General features: G+C 39.7%; 1 protein-coding gene across 39 annotated transcripts in view; it reads left to right on the top strand.

Annotated features, from left to right (window-relative positions):
• Neb (nebulin) overlaps nucleotides 1-20,012 on the top strand; it is a 227,134-nt gene that overhangs the window by 150,551 nt on the left and 56,571 nt on the right. For all 39 annotated transcript variants that reach the window (XM_087209962.1, XM_087209988.1, XM_087209985.1 and 36 more), the window contains 20 exons: nucleotides 407-604; nucleotides 952-1,056; nucleotides 1,808-1,912; nucleotides 2,015-2,119; nucleotides 2,399-2,506; nucleotides 3,928-4,041; nucleotides 4,361-4,558; nucleotides 4,890-4,994; nucleotides 5,879-5,983; nucleotides 6,803-6,910; nucleotides 7,957-8,061; nucleotides 9,236-9,343; nucleotides 9,912-10,016; nucleotides 10,114-10,218; nucleotides 11,193-11,291; nucleotides 11,631-11,741; nucleotides 16,191-16,295; nucleotides 17,149-17,253; nucleotides 17,509-17,613; nucleotides 19,603-19,707. In XM_087209962.1, coding sequence (XP_087066088.1) covers nucleotides 407-604; nucleotides 952-1,056; nucleotides 1,808-1,912; nucleotides 2,015-2,119; nucleotides 2,399-2,506; nucleotides 3,928-4,041; nucleotides 4,361-4,558; nucleotides 4,890-4,994; nucleotides 5,879-5,983; nucleotides 6,803-6,910; nucleotides 7,957-8,061; nucleotides 9,236-9,343; nucleotides 9,912-10,016; nucleotides 10,114-10,218; nucleotides 11,193-11,291; nucleotides 11,631-11,741; nucleotides 16,191-16,295; nucleotides 17,149-17,253; nucleotides 17,509-17,613; nucleotides 19,603-19,707 — 2,304 coding nt within the window. The remainder of the gene's footprint in view (nucleotides 1-406; nucleotides 605-951; nucleotides 1,057-1,807; nucleotides 1,913-2,014; nucleotides 2,120-2,398; nucleotides 2,507-3,927; nucleotides 4,042-4,360; nucleotides 4,559-4,889; nucleotides 4,995-5,878; nucleotides 5,984-6,802; nucleotides 6,911-7,956; nucleotides 8,062-9,235; nucleotides 9,344-9,911; nucleotides 10,017-10,113; nucleotides 10,219-11,192; nucleotides 11,292-11,630; nucleotides 11,742-16,190; nucleotides 16,296-17,148; nucleotides 17,254-17,508; nucleotides 17,614-19,602; nucleotides 19,708-20,012) is intronic.

The raw sequence follows: 20,012 nt of genomic DNA, 5'->3' as shown, positions 1-20,012 counted from the left end.
CCCAGGCTACCCCTGAATTTGTGGAAATTCTCCTGCCTCAGCCTCCTGAGTGCTGGGATTACCATGGGCCACCATGCTAGGCTTGGAATGATTTATTCTTGAGATTTTTCCCCACCCTTACTTCGGGCCCTTCATGGCTAGAGGTTTCCTTGGTTCTGCTTCCCCCTCCAACACCAAATACATAGTGAGGGCTCTGAAATGAAAAAGGAGACAGTAACAAGGTCACTGTTGACCTTGCATTGTAGAAAGATAAGAAGCTTAAAAAGAAGGATATAATAAAAAATTTTAACAGTGTATTCTAGAGGTACTGATCTATATTGGAATTAAGACTCAAAAGAGATTCATCTGAATTGTTAAAGTTTTAATTCTTATCTAATTTTTGTTTTTTAAAAATGCCATTCTTTAGTTGAGCTACAGAAAACACTATGAGGACACAAAGGCAAATGTTCATATCCCCAACGATATGCTGAATCACGTGCTGGCTAAAAGGTGCCAGTACATCCTCAGTGACCTGGAATATCGACATTACTTCCACCAGTGGACATCTCTCCCAGAAGAACCCAAATTTTTTTATGCCCGAAATGCCCAGGAGATATTAAGTGATGTAAGTTGCCTTTCTGCACTTGACTTAGTTGCAGGTTTCACCTGGTCCTGCCTCAGGCCCCTGTGTTCCAGTTGTTCCTGTGTTTATGTACCCAGGAACTTTCAACTTTGAGCCTCTGGACACCTATGTTAAATTTTTAGTCTGTTCAGCACTAGGTGGGACTTAGGTATTGCTCCCCTCCCAGTTGGTTAGGCCAAGTGAGTACAGATCTTCTAGCTAGTGAGAGGCCCACACTGTGCTCTCTAAGCACTAAGCCCAACCAGGGACCAATAGGAAATTATTAAAAGGCTCAGAATTCTGTAAACTTAGAATACCTATCACTATTCATTTTTCTTTGTTCCTTACAGAATGTGTATAAAGATGACTTGAATTGGCTGAGAGGCATTGGTTGCTACGTTTGGGATACTCCCCAGATTCTCCATGCCAAGAAATCATATGACCTCCAGAGTCAGGTGAGTCAATTTTCCTAGAAAGACTGGCTCTCTCAGGTCATCAAAACCCATGGTAGTATCAGTGGGCTGCTGGGCCAGCTGTGTCCATGTTTGATTGAGAAGCTCTAACCAAGTAGCTTCTATAATGGTGTGTGATTTAAGGGAAGCCCCCTGGCCTTCTGGACCCAATTAAATCTGCTCCATCGCTGAATCTTCTCAGCATGAGTCTCTCCTATGGTTAAAGTCTCTCCTATTTATAACAGCAAGTTATGACATACTTTTTTGTTTTTGTACTTGGGATCGAACTCGGGACCTTGCGCTTGGTAGGCGGGCGGTGGAACAACTGAGCTAAATCCCCGGCCCTATAACAGCAAAGAGGGAGTAGGATGTCAAAGCAGTCTTGACCACAGATAGGTGTATTCTGAATGAAAAAATTAATCCTGGAACATCCCAGCATGTAGATGAACTTTGATAGATGGGTCTAATAGATTATCCAAATCAAGGGGCTGCTGTCAGGGATGGAGAAAGGGTGTGCAGAAGACATCAAAATGGAGAGGGTTATCTGGCAGAGATCCAGACCCCACTCCTGGTCCAGAAAAGCTATTCACTTTGGCGCGCCACACGAAGTCTTCAGGCTCACAGGATGGTAGCCTGTTGCTTAGGATGAAAACAGAAACCCATAAATAAGTAAAGGCACATCTAAATTGGCACAAATATTTAAAGCTGATGACAGACAGTACTTTATCACTTTTGGTGGCCTTTTTCTTCACAGATCCAATACACAGCAGCAGGTAAAGAAAATTTACAAAACTATAATCTGGTCACAGATACACCAGTTTATGTGACTGCTCTTCAAAGTGGCATGAATGCCAGCGAGGTATGTCTTCCTTGTCCTTCTCTTCCAGAGACAAGCCATTTCTTATCTTTAAATATTTTTCAGTAACAGAGGTGAATAAGCCATTTGTTTTTCTGTCTGTAGGTGAAATATAAAGAAAATTATCATCAGATCAAGGACAAATACACCACAGTACTAGAAACAGTGGATTATGACAGAACCAAGAATCTCAAGAGTCTTTATAGCAGTGTAAGTATTTTCCTCCTACACCTGAGCCACTTGTTGCCCTTCAGAGCCAATAAAAGAATAAATGAGAATGTGTACCTTGTCCCCAAAGATTTTTCTAGTTTTCTCATGGGTCCTCAGATTGCTACTTTCTCTCATAAAATTCTTATATGTACAATTAAATAAAGCTCAAATTGGCAAGGATTGTCTGAGAAGGACAGAATTCAAGAAAATCTGCTACTCTGGAGCTAACCAGAATGCACTGTTCCAGATTCACATGGCTTTTCTTTTTAATCCTTCCAGAATCTGTACAAGGAGGCCTGGGATAAAGTGAAAGCCACCAGCTACGTTCTGCCGACCAGCACCTTGTCCCTGACACATGCCAAGAACCAGAAGCATCTGGCCAGCCGTGTAAGTCAGGTTCAAACCCAACAGCCTCCCCTCTTTTCCCCTCCCCTGCTCTCACTGCAGGGACTTCTCAGGCTTAGGCAAATGTTGTCCAGAGGATCCCTAGCACCTCCGTGGGAGTATCCAGCAAGGAATTCCAGATCCTTCGTCGCCACAGCCTGTGCACCTACTGTCTCGCTCAGGGATCTGCAGTCCAGGGAGAGTCACAAACACTGGCAAGAAGGATACAGATGTGACCTTGTAGGCTGCCTGTCTGTGGATGACGTGAATAAATAGTCTCTGTTTCAGCCAGAAGTGAGGAGAGGAAGAAGACATAATGTAGCATATCAAACAGGCTCTTTTCCATGGAATTACAAGGGCATGATAATTAGTTATTATACCATCTATAAATAAACAGAGCAGCCCAGAGGGAGAGACTTTTCATCTGGGAAGAGGGGTGTTTTAGATAAGATTACAAAACCTGGAGAAAGGACTTTAGTCATTTTTTTTAATGTTATAAAGGTAGGACTCTTGGCAAATTGTTTATGGAACAAGGTAGGATGTACAGAAAACAATCTTTTAAAAAAAATTTTAAGAAAAAGAATTCTTTGAATACTGTCGTCTTGTTAGTTGAGGAATAGTTTAGATATAACAAGCTGGATTTTTGTGTTCCAGAAAATTATGGTGGAAATTTTGGTGAGTCTCTAGTCATTACAGGGCTTTGCTGAAATTCTAATTGAACTCCTCCTTCTCCTCTTTTTCACTAAGCTATGGGTCTTGGTTCTGTAATTACCAAGTACTAGGAGACTGGATCTTTGTCTCTGCCTTATCATCTCATTCATGCATTAATAGGCAACATGACTTAAGAATAAAAGTTTTCCTGAAGAAGTTGATTGCTCTGTGTTTCTTGAAAACCTTGTGGAAACTGAAATTTAAAGACTGTGTCTTTTAAGCATTGGGATTTTCAGTTATTTAAAACAAAGAGATTGCTGAACACAGTTTAATTTTTCACTTGTAGTAAGAAAAATAAAGCCATTATCAAAAAACAAATTATTTTAAAACTGTAGTTTTAAGGCCCTATGTTCGATCCATAGCTCTGCAAAATACAAAAAATAAAGAAAAATCACATAATCTTAAAAATAAATTGATTGTAATTGTAGCAAAAGTACTGGTATGCATATAAGCATTTAAAAATAAAAACTAGACTTGTGCTGTACAGTTTGAGTGCTTTCAGATATGGCCTGACTGAAGCCTCACAATGGCCCTGTGCTGGGTGCTAGCACTGTGTCTCTATACAGATGAGGACATGAGCTCAGGGAAGTAGCATCCCCAGATCATCTGGACCTTGGAGTTAGGTCCTTCCCATTAAGTCTCATGCTCTTTTAACAAAATAAATCCATTACTCTCCATTACTATGTTTTAACTTTTCTACTTTTTTTATATAGGTCAAGTACCGAGAAGAATATGAAAAGTTCAAAGCTCTTTACACTTTACCAAGAAGTGTTGAAGATGATCCAAACACAGCGCGGTGCCTTCGAGTGGGCAAGTTTAACATCGATGTAAGTGACCCCAAAGGGCTGACTTCAAATTTGCTCAAGAAAGATAGTCACGTATTATCAATCAGAACAATTTCCATTAAATCAGGCAAGTGGCCCTGATTGTGCACATGTAAAGAAGAAAGAAGCTAAGCCCCTTTCTCTCTCCTCCCCCCTCCTGGTATTAATCTGTAGAAAATATCAGAGAATTTCAGCCCACCTTGCCTCAAAAGCTAGTTGTAAGCTGGTTCCCTGACTTTTCTAGAATGGGAAGAAGGCATGTATTCCTTGATGGCTTGGCACAATTTTCCTGTATAGCTGGCATGTAACTTTCACTTCACAGCGCCTGTACAGATCAGTTTATGAAAAGAACAAGATGAAAATCCACACTGTGCCTGACATGGTAGAGATGATTACTGCCAAGGATACACAGAAGAAAGTCAGTGAGGTTGATTACCGCCTGCACCTACATGAATGGATTTGCCACCCTGACTTGCAAGTCAACAGTCACGTCAGGAAAGTCACGGATCAGATCAGCGATGTAAGCCCATTCGTTGCTTAGGAAGGTCCCCAGCCCTTGCGCACCCCACTCACCCACCCTAGGAAGAAACCACCTCACCTACGTGTTCACCTCTGCCTTCTTTCACTCTGGCTTTCCTCTCTGTCCATGAGTCTGACATATTGTGGAGCTGTCCCTGGAAGTAGGGCTCTATGTGCCCTGTGTTTCTGTGGGATCCTCAGTTCTCCTCACACAATACCTTTTGCTTCTTATTCCCTAAAGTCATCTGGGTTCAGGCTGTGCCTGTGCTTTTTAGGGTTGACATTATGTCAGATTTTCTTTCTGACCCCTTGCACTTATTGAAACCTTCTAGATTGTGTACAAGGATGATCTCACCTGGCTGAAAGGCATTGGTTGCTATGTCTGGGATACTCCTGAAATTCTCCATGCCAAACATGCTTATGATCTACGCGATGATGTGAGTTTCCTTATTTGTTTGTCTGGTATATTTCCTTGTCTATGTATTCAAGAGTCAAGGAGTGAATATGTAAAATAGGAATATTGCCACATACCAGCTGTGGTTTAAGTCATGTTGTGGATAGTTGAGCTGGATAAAGGTGCTAGGAACAGAGTAGCCATTTCTTGACAATACCCCGGATGTTCCTACTAAACAATGTGGTCCATCTGGGCCGTTTGCCTGTGGTGGAAAAGGGATTTTTGGCTCTTCTCTCCACTTTTTGAAGTAGTTTGGATATATTAGTGAGCACATAACTTTCATTATAAGAAAATTGCAGGGCTAGGGATGTAGCTCACAGGTAGAGTGTTTGTCTAGTGTGTATGAGGCCCTGAGTTTAATACCCAGAACCATCGCAAAAAAAAGAAAGAAGGAAACAAATTCTCATCTGCTAGGAGTTTATGGACTATACATAAGATCTATTTGATCTACTTATAAAGAGCAAAAATGCCAGTCAAATTGGTATTGCAATAAAAATTTCAGCAAGAAAGTTTGAACTTTCCTAAAATAGCAGCTGTTAAACCTCCCAGAAAACTCTAGAAGCCCCAAATGACTATAAGCATTGATTACACTGTTATAAAATTCAAATCTATCCTTGTCTGTTGAAAAAGTGCTGACAGGGCCAGGGATTTAGCTCAGTGGTTTCACCACCTGCTGTGCAAGCACAAAGACCCAAGTTTGATCCCCAGTACCAAAAAAAAAAAAGAAAGAAAGAAAGAAAGAAAAAGAAAAAGTGCTGACTAATGTAAATCTCATAAGTTAAAAGCTACCACGACCTCTGTGAAAATCAGCCCTCTCTAGTATTTAATAAATGATCCAACACAGGCTTGTTTAATTCTTCTTTGCAGATCAAGTACAAAGCTCATGTGATGAAAACAAGGAATGACTACAAGTTGGTCACTGACACACCACTCTACGTTCAGGCTGTCCAAAGTGGGAAACAGCTAAGTGATGTATGCGCTCCCTCGGGAAGTTACCATGGACAGTAACAAATACTGATTCACCACTCAATCAAAGACTAGCCTGTGCCAGCCTTCTTTAACTGGGAAACTAGATTCTATGTCCTAGAAAGTATTTAAATGCTGCCTCCTGAAACCAAAAGCATCAAGTAGTTAGTTCCCTGGGAATGGAGTTAAGTGAGCTGAGTCTATGGAATACTTTGTTTTACAGCTTCCAATGTTGCTTTTTGTATGCTTTTGTTACGAGCAACATTTTATCCTTTCCTGTCTAGGCCTTCTAATAAGTAGGGGCAACTATGGTAGAATGGAAACAAACAGGTCTGATAAAGGTATGGATTGGAGTCCTGCCTCTCTCACACATGATTTAAGGCTTGTGAAAAGCATGTGATCCTTCTCAGCCCCAGCATCTTCATACCTAAAAAGGGAAGGTACACGTAAAGACCACTGTAATGGCTGACTCAGTAAATAAAAAGCTGTTCTTTTAAAGTAAATTCACAGGTTAATAGGGCTATATTAGATCCCACCAGTGGGTTGAAGGTTGAGATTTGTTATTTTGGAACTTCTAGTGGTGCAATGCCAGGGTTCCTGTGCTTTCCACCTGAGCTGTCTCTCCCACATCTCAGTGTGGTGTCCACAGCCTGGCTCTGATCTTTCTGGACGAGACAGAGTCACACATCAGAGCTCCCTAGACAAGAGGAAGAAGGCTTTCTTTCTTTGTTTGTTTTTTTAAGAGGGACTTGGGTTTGCATTTACTTTTCTTCTAACAATGCTGCCACAGTCAGAATCTACACACTCTCCTTCTGTCTGCCCCAGGCTGTTTACCACTACGACTATGTGCATAGTGTCAGAGGCAAAGTGGCACCGACTACCAAAACTGTGGATCTGGACCGAGCTATTCATGCATACAAGCTCCAAAGTGAGGTGAGCAGGGAGAACTAAAGAGCACCCAGCAGAAATCCAGGCCATTGGATCCTGTAGAAGCAACTTCAACTTGGACATCCTCTCGGCCTGACCTTGGTGAAATATAAATGCTGTTCCATTCAATGAGTTGGAAAAACAAAAACAGAGCAGAGCTTGATCCCTCTTCCCTAGCAAAATTCTCATGCTGATCAAACAAACAAATAAAAAAATAGGCAAATGGCTTTTTTAAAAAGCAATATTTACAAAACTCAAAGAAGAGGGCCAGTATGCTACCTCTGCTTTCAAAAAGCTTAAAAATCAATATGACAAAGATAAGGAATTTAATTATAGAGGCAATTATCAGTAAGAGACAAAGGTAGAAATGGCCGTTGGAATTCAGAAGAGAAAGAATTTGAGCCCCACCCATGTTTAATCTACCTGCTCTGTGCTGCCTAGGGGCATGCCTTCGTCTCATTTTTACTTGTACTTCCCATATTAAATATTATAAGTAATTTGATTTTTAATTTTAAACACTATTATTAATCCTGTAGCTCCCCTAGAGCCAGAGTATTTAAGGTCACAGACAGAAACACACACCCCCACTCCTTCTGCCATGAGTATGTGCTTCTTGACCTCTTCATAGCCTGATGTCAAGCAAGATGCAGTGATTATAGGGATGCCTGTTTCAGGGGTGGCAGTGCTTTGAATATCACCTGAAAGTAGGGCTAGGATAGATGGCATTTGGCAGTCTGTCTTCTTTGCATTCCCAATTCTTGCTAGAGGATCCACAATCAACTGAGTACCTGTTTAGAAGCATAGAATTACTTTCTAAAAGCTATTTCACTCATTGTTCTCTTTTTCCAAAACAATAGGCTATCAGTCATCTGACTCATTTCCTGATTGGGGGCGGGGGGGGGGGGGGACTGATTTAAATTCTTCTTGAAGTCAGTTCAGAGCATAAGAACGTTAAGTCTGATCAAAACTCTAACATGAGCTGAGTATGATTTAACTGGGACTAGTGATTTGATGCCCAGTGTCATTTAACTTCTTCTTGTTCATTCTGGCAGAATCTGTACAAAACCGGGCTGCGCTTCCTGCCCACTGGGTATAGGCTTCCAGTTGATACACCTCACTTCAAACACACCAGGGACACCCGATACATGAGTAGCTATGTGAGTATTCTCTTTCTTGTTCAGTTGGGGTCAGAAGTTGGGGTGGGGGAACTTATAGTAACTGACAGCTTAGTCTCATCCTCAAATCATATCCTAAGGGTCAATATTGAATAATGATAGCATAGCGGGAGGAAAGGAAGCATATTTTCTGGGGATGCTGTGGAAATGCTGCTTCTACAGTTCTACAGTGCCTGGACAACTCATTAGATAGGATAGTATGTTCTTAGGAGCCTTGGCTCAGGGACCTCAGCTATCACACTGCCTCAACTTCTGGTGGACTTCACACAGAAGCGTCCTGAACCATCCCAAGCTATTTACTGGAAATGCAACCATGCATGCACACTAGTGATGCATGCAGAAGATATTATAGCACTGTGTGTCCCTAAAGGACTTCTTGCCTGGCTGCTGGACCTGATACTTACCTCACTGCTTATCTTCTGTGCCCTGTTCAGAGGAAAGTAGAGGAGTAAATAGGCTCTCACTAGTTCTGACTTTCCCAGTGTTGGTTCTGATACTACCCTTCCTCGTTTTTCAAAATACCACCCTGGGACTTGATGCATTTGCTCCATGGGCAAGGCCTGGAGGAATCCTGGCCATGCCATTGACTCCGGCTGCAGATTGCACTCATAACCCTTCCACTGGCTGGAGACCAAGATCTCCTTTCTATGTTAGTCTTCAGAGTCTTTGGAGCCATCTCTGTGGCTCACAAAGGGTCCAATAGCATGTGGTCCAGTAATGTATGTTAGATTTAACATATTATTTTAAAAATTAGTCTTTAAAATATTTTCTTATTCCTAATTTCCTAGCCACATTGAGGATAAAAATATAGTTTTTGTTTTGTTTTGCATTTTGCATATTTTCATACAGGTTTTACCTAGCTAGGTTGAATTGTATTCTTTTCTGGACCTGGCTTTATCATTCAGTAAATAATTTTCAGCCAGGGATTTAGCTCAGTGGTTTCGCTGCCTGCTGCACAAGTGCAAGGACCCGAGTTCGAGCCCCAGTTCCAAATAAATAAATAAATTTCAAGATTTGGAATAATATTAAAATTTTGTCAATGACTCTTTAATATTTGGAGAGCAATTTTCAAATAAAGGTGGTATCTTTGATTGAGAAATGTAATTTTGGTCTTTGTATACTTGTCATAGATCTCATTCTGACTCTGCTTTTGCAGTTTAAGTATAAAGAAGTCTATGAACACATAAAGGCAAATGGGTATACACTGGGACCCAAGGATGTTCCATTTGTCCATGTCCGGAGAGTCAACAATGTTACTAGTGAGGTAGGTTAACATTGATTTTCTGGGGGAAAAATAATTCAGTTTCAAAGACCATGACTTTGTTTGAAATGCATTAAAAAGAATTTATTTTATTTCAGCTGTAAACTTATACATCAGCAAAGAGTAAGAAGGTCCCTTGTGTCCCTATTCTGATACAGGTGTCCCTTGGAAGTGGTTTTCTGAATTTGGTGTCATCTCAGACACTCAGTTTCATAGACTATAAACCAAAAATTCTCTAAAGAAATAATTCCTTTTTTTGATATTTGTATTAAAAAACTTTAACAAAGCTGCATTTTGTTCTGACTCAGAACCCTAGTTTTCTACATCAACTATTGGTTTGTACATCTGATCTTACTATGCAACCGCGTGACTGAATGTAGAAAACTGTGCTCAGAATTCTTTCCCTAAATGAAACAATTACAATTTTCTCTTTTTGTCTCAATCTTAATTATTTTCTGTATTCCTGATATTTACTCTCCTCCCTTTTCATGAAAAACATTTGACAGTTTATGTCAGCAGATGTCCTCATCATTCTACACTAAACACCAAAATGGTTTTTCCCTCAATGTAGAGACTGTATCGAGAATTGTACCATAAACTGAAAGACAAGATTCATACAACTCCTGACACGCCTGAAATCCGCCAAGTCAAGAAGACTCAAGAAGCTGTCAGTGAAGTGAGTATTTTCTTAGGAGAAGGGACAACCGTTTGGAGTCCCAACCATTAAGTCTCTAATGTGTGTGTTTCTGGGGGGTTTTTTCCTTCTCTTTCAGTTGATCTACAAATCAGACTTCTTCAAGATGCAGGGCCACATGATCTCACTGCCATACACACCCGAAGTGTTGCACTGCCGCTATGTGGGAGACATCACCAGTGATGTAAGCATCTCATGGAGCTCTTTCAGGAGGAGACTTACCAAAAGGCAGGCTTGCTGCATTTGAGACAACTAGTGGTCTTTGAATAGCCTTTTCCATTGAATGCTTCTAATGTAAGTATACAACTTGAAGAGGAAATACGGTAGCATGGAAACTGTAATCCACAGTTCTCCAGCTATGGAAAGAGCAGTAAGAGGACCACTGAGGAGATCTCAGGGTTGCCCTGTTCTCAGTCACTCAGCGACTACCATTCCACACTGAGGCACTGCCAGTTCCTTCCCAAGTTCCCGTGTCCCCATCATGTGTAGCATCTTCCTCCCTCCCGCTCATCCTACTCCCATCCCTTTAGCAATTTCCTGCGGGTTTTTAAAAATTCTCCTAAAAGACCAGTCCATTATTTCTGTGCTTCCCCCATCCATGTGATAAGAATAAAATAATAGCAGTATTCTCTCCTCAGCTCAGGATTAGAGACCTAACTGAAAAAACCTGTGATTTATATGAATGAATCAAACCAAGTGCCTAGGGTGGACACGTTGAACTAAGATGAAAGGTGTACAGTATCCTCCACCTGAAGGGGATACCTTCCAAGGCCTCCAGTGATCATCTGAAACCAAGAATAGTATCAAACCCTAATATACTATGTTTTCTCCTACACACACACAGACACAAAGGGTAAAACTAGGGTAAAACTTAATTTATAAACTAGGCACAGTAAGAAATTAGAAATAATAACTAATAATAAAATAGAACAATTAAAAATGTATTAGAAGTTACTTAAAACTTATGAATCACTTATTTCTGCAAATTACCATTAATTTTCAGACCATCATTGACAGTAGATAATTGAAAACCATAGGGAGCAAAACCATGGTTGGGCGGGGTATTGTACCTCAAAAAAGAATTGTTGCTACTCTCTCTTCTCGGTTGGTGACTTACATTTGCTCATGACCACTTATCTTTTGGGGTTTGTCCCGCAGATTAAATACAAAGAGGACTTGCAGATCTTGAAGGGACTTGGCTGCTTCCTGTATGACACTCCTGATATGGTCCGTTCCCGGCACCTGAAGAAGCTCTGGGTGGGTACACACTTTTATAGTACATCACCATCCCTGCACTGCTCCATGTACCCCACCACTAGCCTGCCAGGACTGGGCAGAGAGAATCTCAGTCTACAGCTACTTTTAAGGAGAAACTGTCCATCTTGGCCAGGACTTGGCCTACTTAAAATGATTTGTGCCTCCTATAACAGGTGATGAGCTGAGGTGATAGCAATTGGTTTTGTTTCTACCAAGCAAACTCGTATCCAAGTTACATGGCAGGGCTACTCACTTTGCACAGATTAGCTGTTTGAAAGACAAAATGACATGCAATTCCTTCAATGATAAATAAACTTATATTTCTGCTTTTTTTAAAAGTCTAATTACTTGTACACTGACAATGCAAGGAAGATGCGAGACAAATACAAAGTGGTGCTTGACACTCCAGAATACAGAAAAGTGCAAGAACTGAAGACCCATCTGAGTGAGGTAAGGATGCTTTGCTTGTCACTTTCAGTGAACCAAATTGATCAGAACAAATTGAGTCTTTCAAAAAGCTTCTTGGTAATTGTCTCTAATGATCAGTTTTCAGGCAACAACAGCAGGTAAGAGTCCCTTCTTCCATTAACTGCAGAATGGTCATAATGTGTGAGCAAGTTAGTTGACCTCAGTTTGGCTCAGTTAACTTATTTTGTCCCCTTTTGGTAAGATGAGGATATTGGTACTTGTTCTTCCTATGGCTAGGACTAATGAGAAGTTTTACATGATTTTATAGATTATAAAGTCCTTCTGTCTTACACTACTGTGGTCTCCAAATACAAGTTATTTCAAAAATTTCTCTAATTCTTGCTATCAAAAACCCTAATCATAGCAGTAACATTTGAAAAGTCTTCAGTGTCTCCCTGCTTTGCTGCTCACTCAAATAAATTCCAAACTGCTTAGTTTCATTTTCATCTACCCACTTGGCATTGAGCCTCCTGATTTATTGTAGTTGTGTACTGATGAAATCCTCTGACCTAGCCAGTAAGTTTCTTGGGGATTGAACCCCATTTTTTTATTAGTATGTGTTTCCAATAGATAGTGATTGCATTCATTATGGGGAGTTGGTACATGTTGATAACACACCTTAATTCTTTTTATTTCCCATTTCCCCTCCCTTGCCCCCACCATCTCTAGATGCTTTTCCCATTTGCAAAAGATCTATCTCCCCGATTCCTATATCCATCCTTTATTTTTCTCTTTAAATTATTTATACATTGAATTTCTCATATAAGAGAAACCATGGACATTTAAGTTTGCATGTCTGAGATATTTTACTTAACATTATGATCTCAAGATGCATCCATTTTCCTACAAATCACTCATTTGTCCTTTTCAGCAGAGTAGTCCTCCATTATGTATAAATACCACATATTTTATTATCCAATCATCTGTTGATGGACATATAGCCCTCTTCTAATATTTACCTATTATGAATTATGCTGCAATATACATGGGTGAGCATGTATCACTGTGATATGATGTCTTTAACTCTTGGAAAGATACTTAAAAGAGGAATAGTTAGATAGAATGGAATTTCTATTTTTAGCTTTTTGAGGACTCTACATACTGATTTCCATAATGTTTGTACTAGTTCACATTCCCACGAGCAATGTAGAAGGGTTCCTTTTTCCTAACAGTCTCATCAGCATTTGTTATTTGATTTCTTGATGATGGTCATTCTTTCTGGAGTAAGTAGAATCTTAGTGTGGTTCTAATTTGCATTTCTTTAATGACCAGAGATATGTACATTTATTGGCCATTTGTACTGAGAAGTATGTATTCATTTCAATTGCTTAAGTGAGTCTTTTATTTTGGGGGTGGACCCTGTCTTATTGACAAATGTGTCTCAACAGGGTCTGAGCCATAGCAGGTGTTCATGTTTGCCAATGACTAAACGTGCTTTGCAGAGGTAAGAGCATAGCACAGATGTCAGTGGTTGCTCTTCCATGGCACTGACCACTCTCATTCTACTGTCAGTCTATATTGTGGCTTCATTCATGAGACTTTGTCAAGCTGAGCCAAGCACTAGCTGTGGATCACTTCCTCATTCTTAATAGCGCTGATGGCTGCTGATTGGGAATCTTATGCTCTTACAAATGCTGCCCTTGGTGGAGGGGATATGTATCTTCTAAACTCTCTTAGTGAGCCAGGGTCAGAGGATGAGTAACACTTCAGCAGTTACAAATGCTACTTGGGCTGATTTGCTTTCCTAAAAGTTTTTGAGTATTGTTTCAACTGGTGCTCACACTCAGACAGAAATGCTTAGGTTCTTTTTATCCTGGTAAAGTTGTACTTCTCTACTCTGGCTGAGTTGGAAGATCATCTATGGGATATTTTAAAACTACCCTTGAGTAGACTCCAACCCCTGATTCTACACCACACCAATTTTCTGTGCCTCGGGATCTGTATATGTTGAGATGCTCCATAGGTGATCCTCATTTTCCACCAGTGTTGAAAACTACTGCACCCATTTCTCCTGCAGCTACCAATTAATCTTTAAAAATTATTGGTAACTTAAAATGTTTCAGAGTAAAAGTATCCTTAAAATACTTTTTCTTCTCTTGGCAGTCTGGGTTCAGAGTTATCTAAAGCTTTAGTTTCTCTTCCCAGTTCCTATTGGAATTTTGTGTATATCATACATCAGACTTGAGGAAGTAAAAAGGATCTTTTTCAGTAACACAGTTTTTACCAAAATTATCCATAAATATGACTATTCCCCAAGTTGGGAAGGTCTAGGGTAGAGCATGCAAATATGTTTTTAATAAAGACCTTGGGAGGTCTTACTGTCAGGAAAGTTTGAAAACACTGACTTGGAAAAAAGTTTGATGGCCAAAGAACATTCAAGTTATTTACCCCTCAGTTGTCTTTACTATATTTGTAGTACTAGGAATTGGGCTTTTATCTCAAGACACATGAGGAATACATACCTAAGTACAGGGGAAATATAATACAAAAAGTATTATAAAAAATGGCTTGGGATAACTGGGTATTAATCCCAGATTTATTTCCAATTAGCTGTATGACATATATAATTCACAACTTCAGCATTTCCTAGGCTAGATCATGATTTGGGCTCCATTTAACCATAATATTCTGAGAGTTGATTCAGTTTAGTAAAAGTTTAGCCTGGACACCAGGGTGTAGCTTAGTACAGAGTATGAGCTCCGCAGGCACAAAGCCCTGAATTCAATCCCCAGCATGAAATGGGGGTGAGGATTATCCTGAAAGAAACATGAAATATTTAATTTATCTTAAAGAATAACACCAAAAATAGCTCCAAATACATGAGCTGAATTTTGTTTTAACTTTTAGTTGTATATGATTTAGATTGTAATAAATCAACATGCACATATGTATGTGTATATATATATATTTTATCTATTTAGCTGGCAATTAAAGTTTTTATATCTATTTGTTTTCTAGTTTGCCTTGTTATATTAAATCCCTTCAGCACTTATTAGAAGGCTACTATTTCTCAAGCCCTTTGTCTAGGCAATAAGTGATGAAAAGATCATACAGCTTAGCTGCTGCATTCCATGGACCCCTCCTCTGGGAGAAGAAATAGATAGCAGTGTGATAAATCATATTTTGCTTGATTAATCAAGACAGCATGTACTGTAGGAGATTTGCAGGCAGCTATAAAGGAGAAGAGCATTCTAGGCAGAAAAGATAGCATATGAAAATGGCTATGTGAGTTCTCATAACTGGGAATCTTTTCAGGTAGCACATGAAGAGGTGAAAGGATGTTGGGGAATGAGTCTAGAAACATGAATTGGGGTGGGTTATAAAGACTCAAAGGCATTGTGCTGGTGATCTTTATGAAGATCATTGAATGACTATTTTCAAAAGGCTAGACCTGCGTGTTAAGGTGTGTCTCTCAGACTTGTGAAAGATGGGTGAGCCATGTTCAGAGTCCAACAGAGGCACTGGGAAGATGGCACAGGACGCTCTTAAGGACATGGACTGAAGGTTGAAGGGGGCAGTCGTGGTGGAAAAGGAGTAGAAGGACCAAATTTCAGGACTCTCACAAAGTTAGAGCCCAGGGTACATGACCATTCTGATGTGAGAATGAGGGAGAAGGAGTCCAAGAAGACTCCCTGAGATTCTATCTGGGTGACTAGGAGATCAAAGATTCATTAGCAAAACAGAGGAAACAGAAGAAGCCAGATTTGTATTGGAGATGAAGGTGATATAAAGAGTTTTACATTGAACATATAAAATTACTTGTATTTAGAAAGTTGTTGAAAATTTGAGTCCTGAGTTCATGAGGGATCCTGAATATACAGATTTGGAAGTCATCAATCTCAAAGTGATGATGGAGGCTGTGGGTATACATGAGTCACCCAAGGAGAACATGTAGGGTAAAAGAGCCCAACCCTTAACTCCAACTCATCACTGAACTCGAGGTGGAAGCCAAGCTATGCCCTTGAGAAATTAATCAAAAAGAGGGAAAGAAGAAACACACACATGCTTTGGCTGAGGAAGTAAGGCAGGAAGTTATTGGCTTGAGGCTGGAAAATGCTTAATGAAGGGAGGAACTTGAGATTGATTGAGGATATAGGGAGAGGGCTGGAAAAATAGGAAAGTTTGAAGATATGAAGGAGAGGGAGGTAATTTTCAGTATAGAGTTCTAGAAGAAACACGTGAGAATGGACCAAGACTATGGTAGGACAACTGACTCCTGGATAGCTAGAGAATGTCTCTTAACACGAGGGAATGAAGGAAGGACGATTCAGGTGGTAAGTAGTAATACATGACTGGTTTATTAGGAAAAAACTGAGTCTATTGGAGTGTAAGGGCCCCTGCCTTTTCTATAAATTAGCAATAAAGGCATCTTGAGAGAACACACCATGTTTGTGAAGGAGAACTGATAGTGATGGCTTGTTTTGTGTCTAGCTGGTGTACAGAGCTGCAGGAAAGAAGCAGAAGTCCATCTTCACTTCAGTTCCTGATACTCCTGATCTTTTGAGAGCCAAGCGAGGGCAGAAGCTTCAGAGTCAGGTAACATCAGTTGTCAATGAAGACTCATAACCCTCCACACTGGGATCACTCCGGGGGCTGTGCATCTCCCACCTTTCTGACCAGTCCAGACTCTCACTGTAGGTTGTCCTCGCTGCAGCTTCATTAACTTTGCACTTCAAGAAGCAATTTCCTGCTGGGAGTCGTAGAACACACCTGTAATCCCAGCACTCTGAGAGGCTAAGGCAGGAGGATCATCACATGTTCAAGCCCAGCCTTGGCAACCTAGCAACTTAGTGAGACCCTGTCTCAAATAATACAGGGCTGGAGATGTAGCTCAATGTGAAGGTCCTGGGTTGTTCAACCCCCAGTACAAAAGCAGTTTTCTTTTGTTCCATCATAGTATAGTTATGTTTTACACAAGCTGGGGAAGCCATAAAATTTTTTCTACCTGTTGTACAACTTTGTCATTGAATGAGTGCTCTTTGGATTCCAAGTAGTGAAAATGATTGTTTGGTCATTCCTTGATATATCTATTATCCAGACACCAGTGAAACCGCAGTTTATACATTCAGGCAAAGAAAGGGAGAAATAGAATAAAGAATCTATCAGAATCTTCTCACTCTTCCACTGGCATTGTTTATCATGTAGCTCTAGATTGGACCATGAGAATACTAGATTATTGGAGCATGTCTATGTATCTTCAAATGTATGGCACAGAAACAAAGTAACAGAAATGCATATAACAAAAAAGCAAGCAAACAGTCAAACCAAAAAAAAAAAAGAACAATAAGCAAACACTGCTCTCCTGTTTAAAGGTTAGAAATGAATGAAGAGGACTAAATACTAGATGTTTCATCTTTATGACATCTCACCCTATTCTCTTATTATTCAGTATCTGTATATTGAACTTGCCACCAAAGAAAGGCCCCATCATCATGCTGGAAACCAGACCACAGCTCTAAAACATGCTAAAGATGTGAAGGACATGGTCAGTGAGGTAAGATGGGGGAGATTGGGCATTAAGGCACTCGGTTAAGGAAAAAAAACTTTGTTAGAACCTTCACCTGCTACCTGTGATCAGAGTTCATTACTATAAATTGTACTCAGCGACATCAAAAGAGAAGGGGAAGCTATTCCCTAAAAGAGTGTGGTGCATTTTGTTCCTCCTCTAGATCCGTGACTTGGTTGCACATTGGGAAGGGTAACAACACTTGACTTATGTTTGTCTCTCTTTTCTACTTTTGTTTTTTAGAAGAAGTATAAGATTCAATATGAAAAGATGAAGGATAAGTACACCCCTGTTCCAGATACACCAATCCTCATCAGAGCCAAGAGGGCGTACTGGAATGCCAGTGATGTAAGCATCCCTTCCTTCTTCCTCCTGTTATAGGGAGAACTAGGGTTGAAGTACCTATGAAATATAAAAAAAACTGTTCAGTCATACTCATAGTCCAAAGTCATAGCCCACAACATGGATCAGGAAAAAAACACAAACTCACTTAAACAGTCAAGCAAAGTAGCTAAGAATAGTATTAAGAAATGCTGGAAGCCTATATATCTCAACTCTCCTGGGCAAAAATATGACCCTCTCTTTCGTTTTTTAGTAGCATTTCCCAGGGATACTTGGCAATTAACTTATCCGTGAAATCATGGTTTTGGAGTTGAACAAATGTACATTCAAATCATGATGCTGTCATTTGCTTGTTCTATGACTCTAGATAATTTGCCTAATTTTTCTTTTCTTATATATCAAGTAAGGATGAGAATTGTGAAATTAAGACTGCACAAGAAAATGTATATAATATTCCTACCACTCTACCCTGCTTTTAATTGACACTCATGAAATGGTTCCTTTGAATGATTTGTGACATAATATTAGTTGGATTTAGAAAGGATTGATTTTTGTATCTTGTATCATGTGATCAAGGACAAGTCTGCCTATTTTTTTTCCTGGTACCAGGGTTCAAACTCAGGACCTTGTGCTTGCAAGGCAAGCGTGGCACTACTGAGCTAAATCCCCCATCCCATGTCTGCCTTTTAACAGTAATGAAGATATGAAATCATTCAACCTGTGGTAGATAGCCAGCTCTACTAGTTTTGTGAGTAGAGCTTCACTACATAATTCACTGTATTCATTGCCAGAACCAGAAACTCTAGTGGACTAGATATGTTGAGTCTTAACCCCAGCCACAAGCCCCAGCCAGCCCCATAAACCTCAAGTTTACAATATAGCCCTAAGATTTCAAGGAACCTTAAGGTGATGGCACTGATCTATATCAGTTTTTATTTGATGCTGTGGGAAGTCTACTAGTTGGAAAGACATAATGCCAGTTAGTGCTTAAGATGTAAGCTGAGAAAATTATATATTCTCAAAATTTGTCCCTTAGGACATCTTTAGTCGTCTGCTGACATCCTTTATCTTTATCGTTCAAGATTCTGTTGAACATTAATTTATACCAAACTTAACTTGCATCATACAGGGGAAGTTGCACAGTGAAATTGGTCCCAGGGGCTCATTATGGCCCATTGGACAGCTTTATCCTTGGGCTCCCTCAGCACCAATTCTGATAATCCCAATATTTAAGAAGTCCAGTGTAACAAGGATGGTATCTGGTGTTAAATTCAGTGTATAACCATCATTGTCATAATAATTTTATGAGATTATCTGTCTAAAAAAAGCTTTTTAGAAAAGGTAGTTTTCATTATGTGTTTACTCAGCTACTCAAAAGGAAAAAAACTTATTTGAGTTTGAAAACAGAGTGCTGAAAGAATCACCTATCTGTGTAGATGAGACGAACCTTCTGTACTACTCTGAGGTTAGAGTTAGGATCAAAGCTTTTTTCTCTGGAAATATCACAAAGATAAGGATTATAATAAAATCTCAGGATTGCTTAGTGGAGAAGTCATCTTGACATTAGGAGCTAAATCTCTTCCCTTTTCATGTACATTAATGGATATTGGACTCAATGTGGCTGTTTGTTTTTCTTCTTCTCCTTCCAAATGATGAGTTTATTTTACACTTCCATAAATTTAAGTAGTCTTAGATTTACAAAAAAGTGGCAGATAGTAGAAAGAATGCTTTTCTTGTTAACCAATTATACTAACATCATACATTTGTCACAACCAATAGAGCAATACTGATACATTATTCATATTAATCCATACTTTGGTTAGGTTTCATTAGTTGTCCTTGGTATCCTTTTTCTCTTCTAGGATCTGAAATTATCTTTAAAACTTTCCCTAAATCTAATCTAAAAACTAAAAGACTCGAAAGAGTTTAAGCTTAAAAGAACTCAGTTATTTAACTTGGTATTTTTCATAATCCATGTACTTTTTTTCTTTCCAGCTACGCTACAAAGAAACATTCCAAAAGACCAAAGGGAGATACCACACTGTGAAGGACGCTCTGGATATTGTTTACCATCGCAGAGTCACAGATGATATTAGTAAAGTATGTACCTAGATATTTCTCCTTGTATTGGCTCTGTAACCCACCATTTTTGGAGTGTGAGGTGGGAAGGATACTTGACATTGACCCCAGAGCCTTCTCTAGTCCTTTTTTAAACTAGAGATATAGAGATTAGTCTTTTTCTTTTCTTTCTTTCTTTGTTTTGTTTTTGTTTTTGTTTTTGTTTTTTTTTGACATAAGGTCTCATTCAGTCTCTAAGTTGCTTATGCTGGGCTCAAACTTGAGACCTTCCTGCCTCACTCTGCCTTCCAGAGTGCTGGGATTATAGACATGCACCATCATGCCTG

The sequence above is a fragment of the Heterocephalus glaber genome, unplaced genomic scaffold (assembly GCF_053883595.1).
Source record: "Heterocephalus glaber isolate CG9 unplaced genomic scaffold, H.glaber_assembly_v1.0 deba00001097, whole genome shotgun sequence".
Classification (NCBI taxonomy): domain Eukaryota; kingdom Metazoa; phylum Chordata; class Mammalia; order Rodentia; family Bathyergidae; genus Heterocephalus; species Heterocephalus glaber.
The sequence above is the reverse complement of the archived record's forward strand: the minus strand, read 5'-3'. Positions and strand labels throughout refer to the sequence as shown.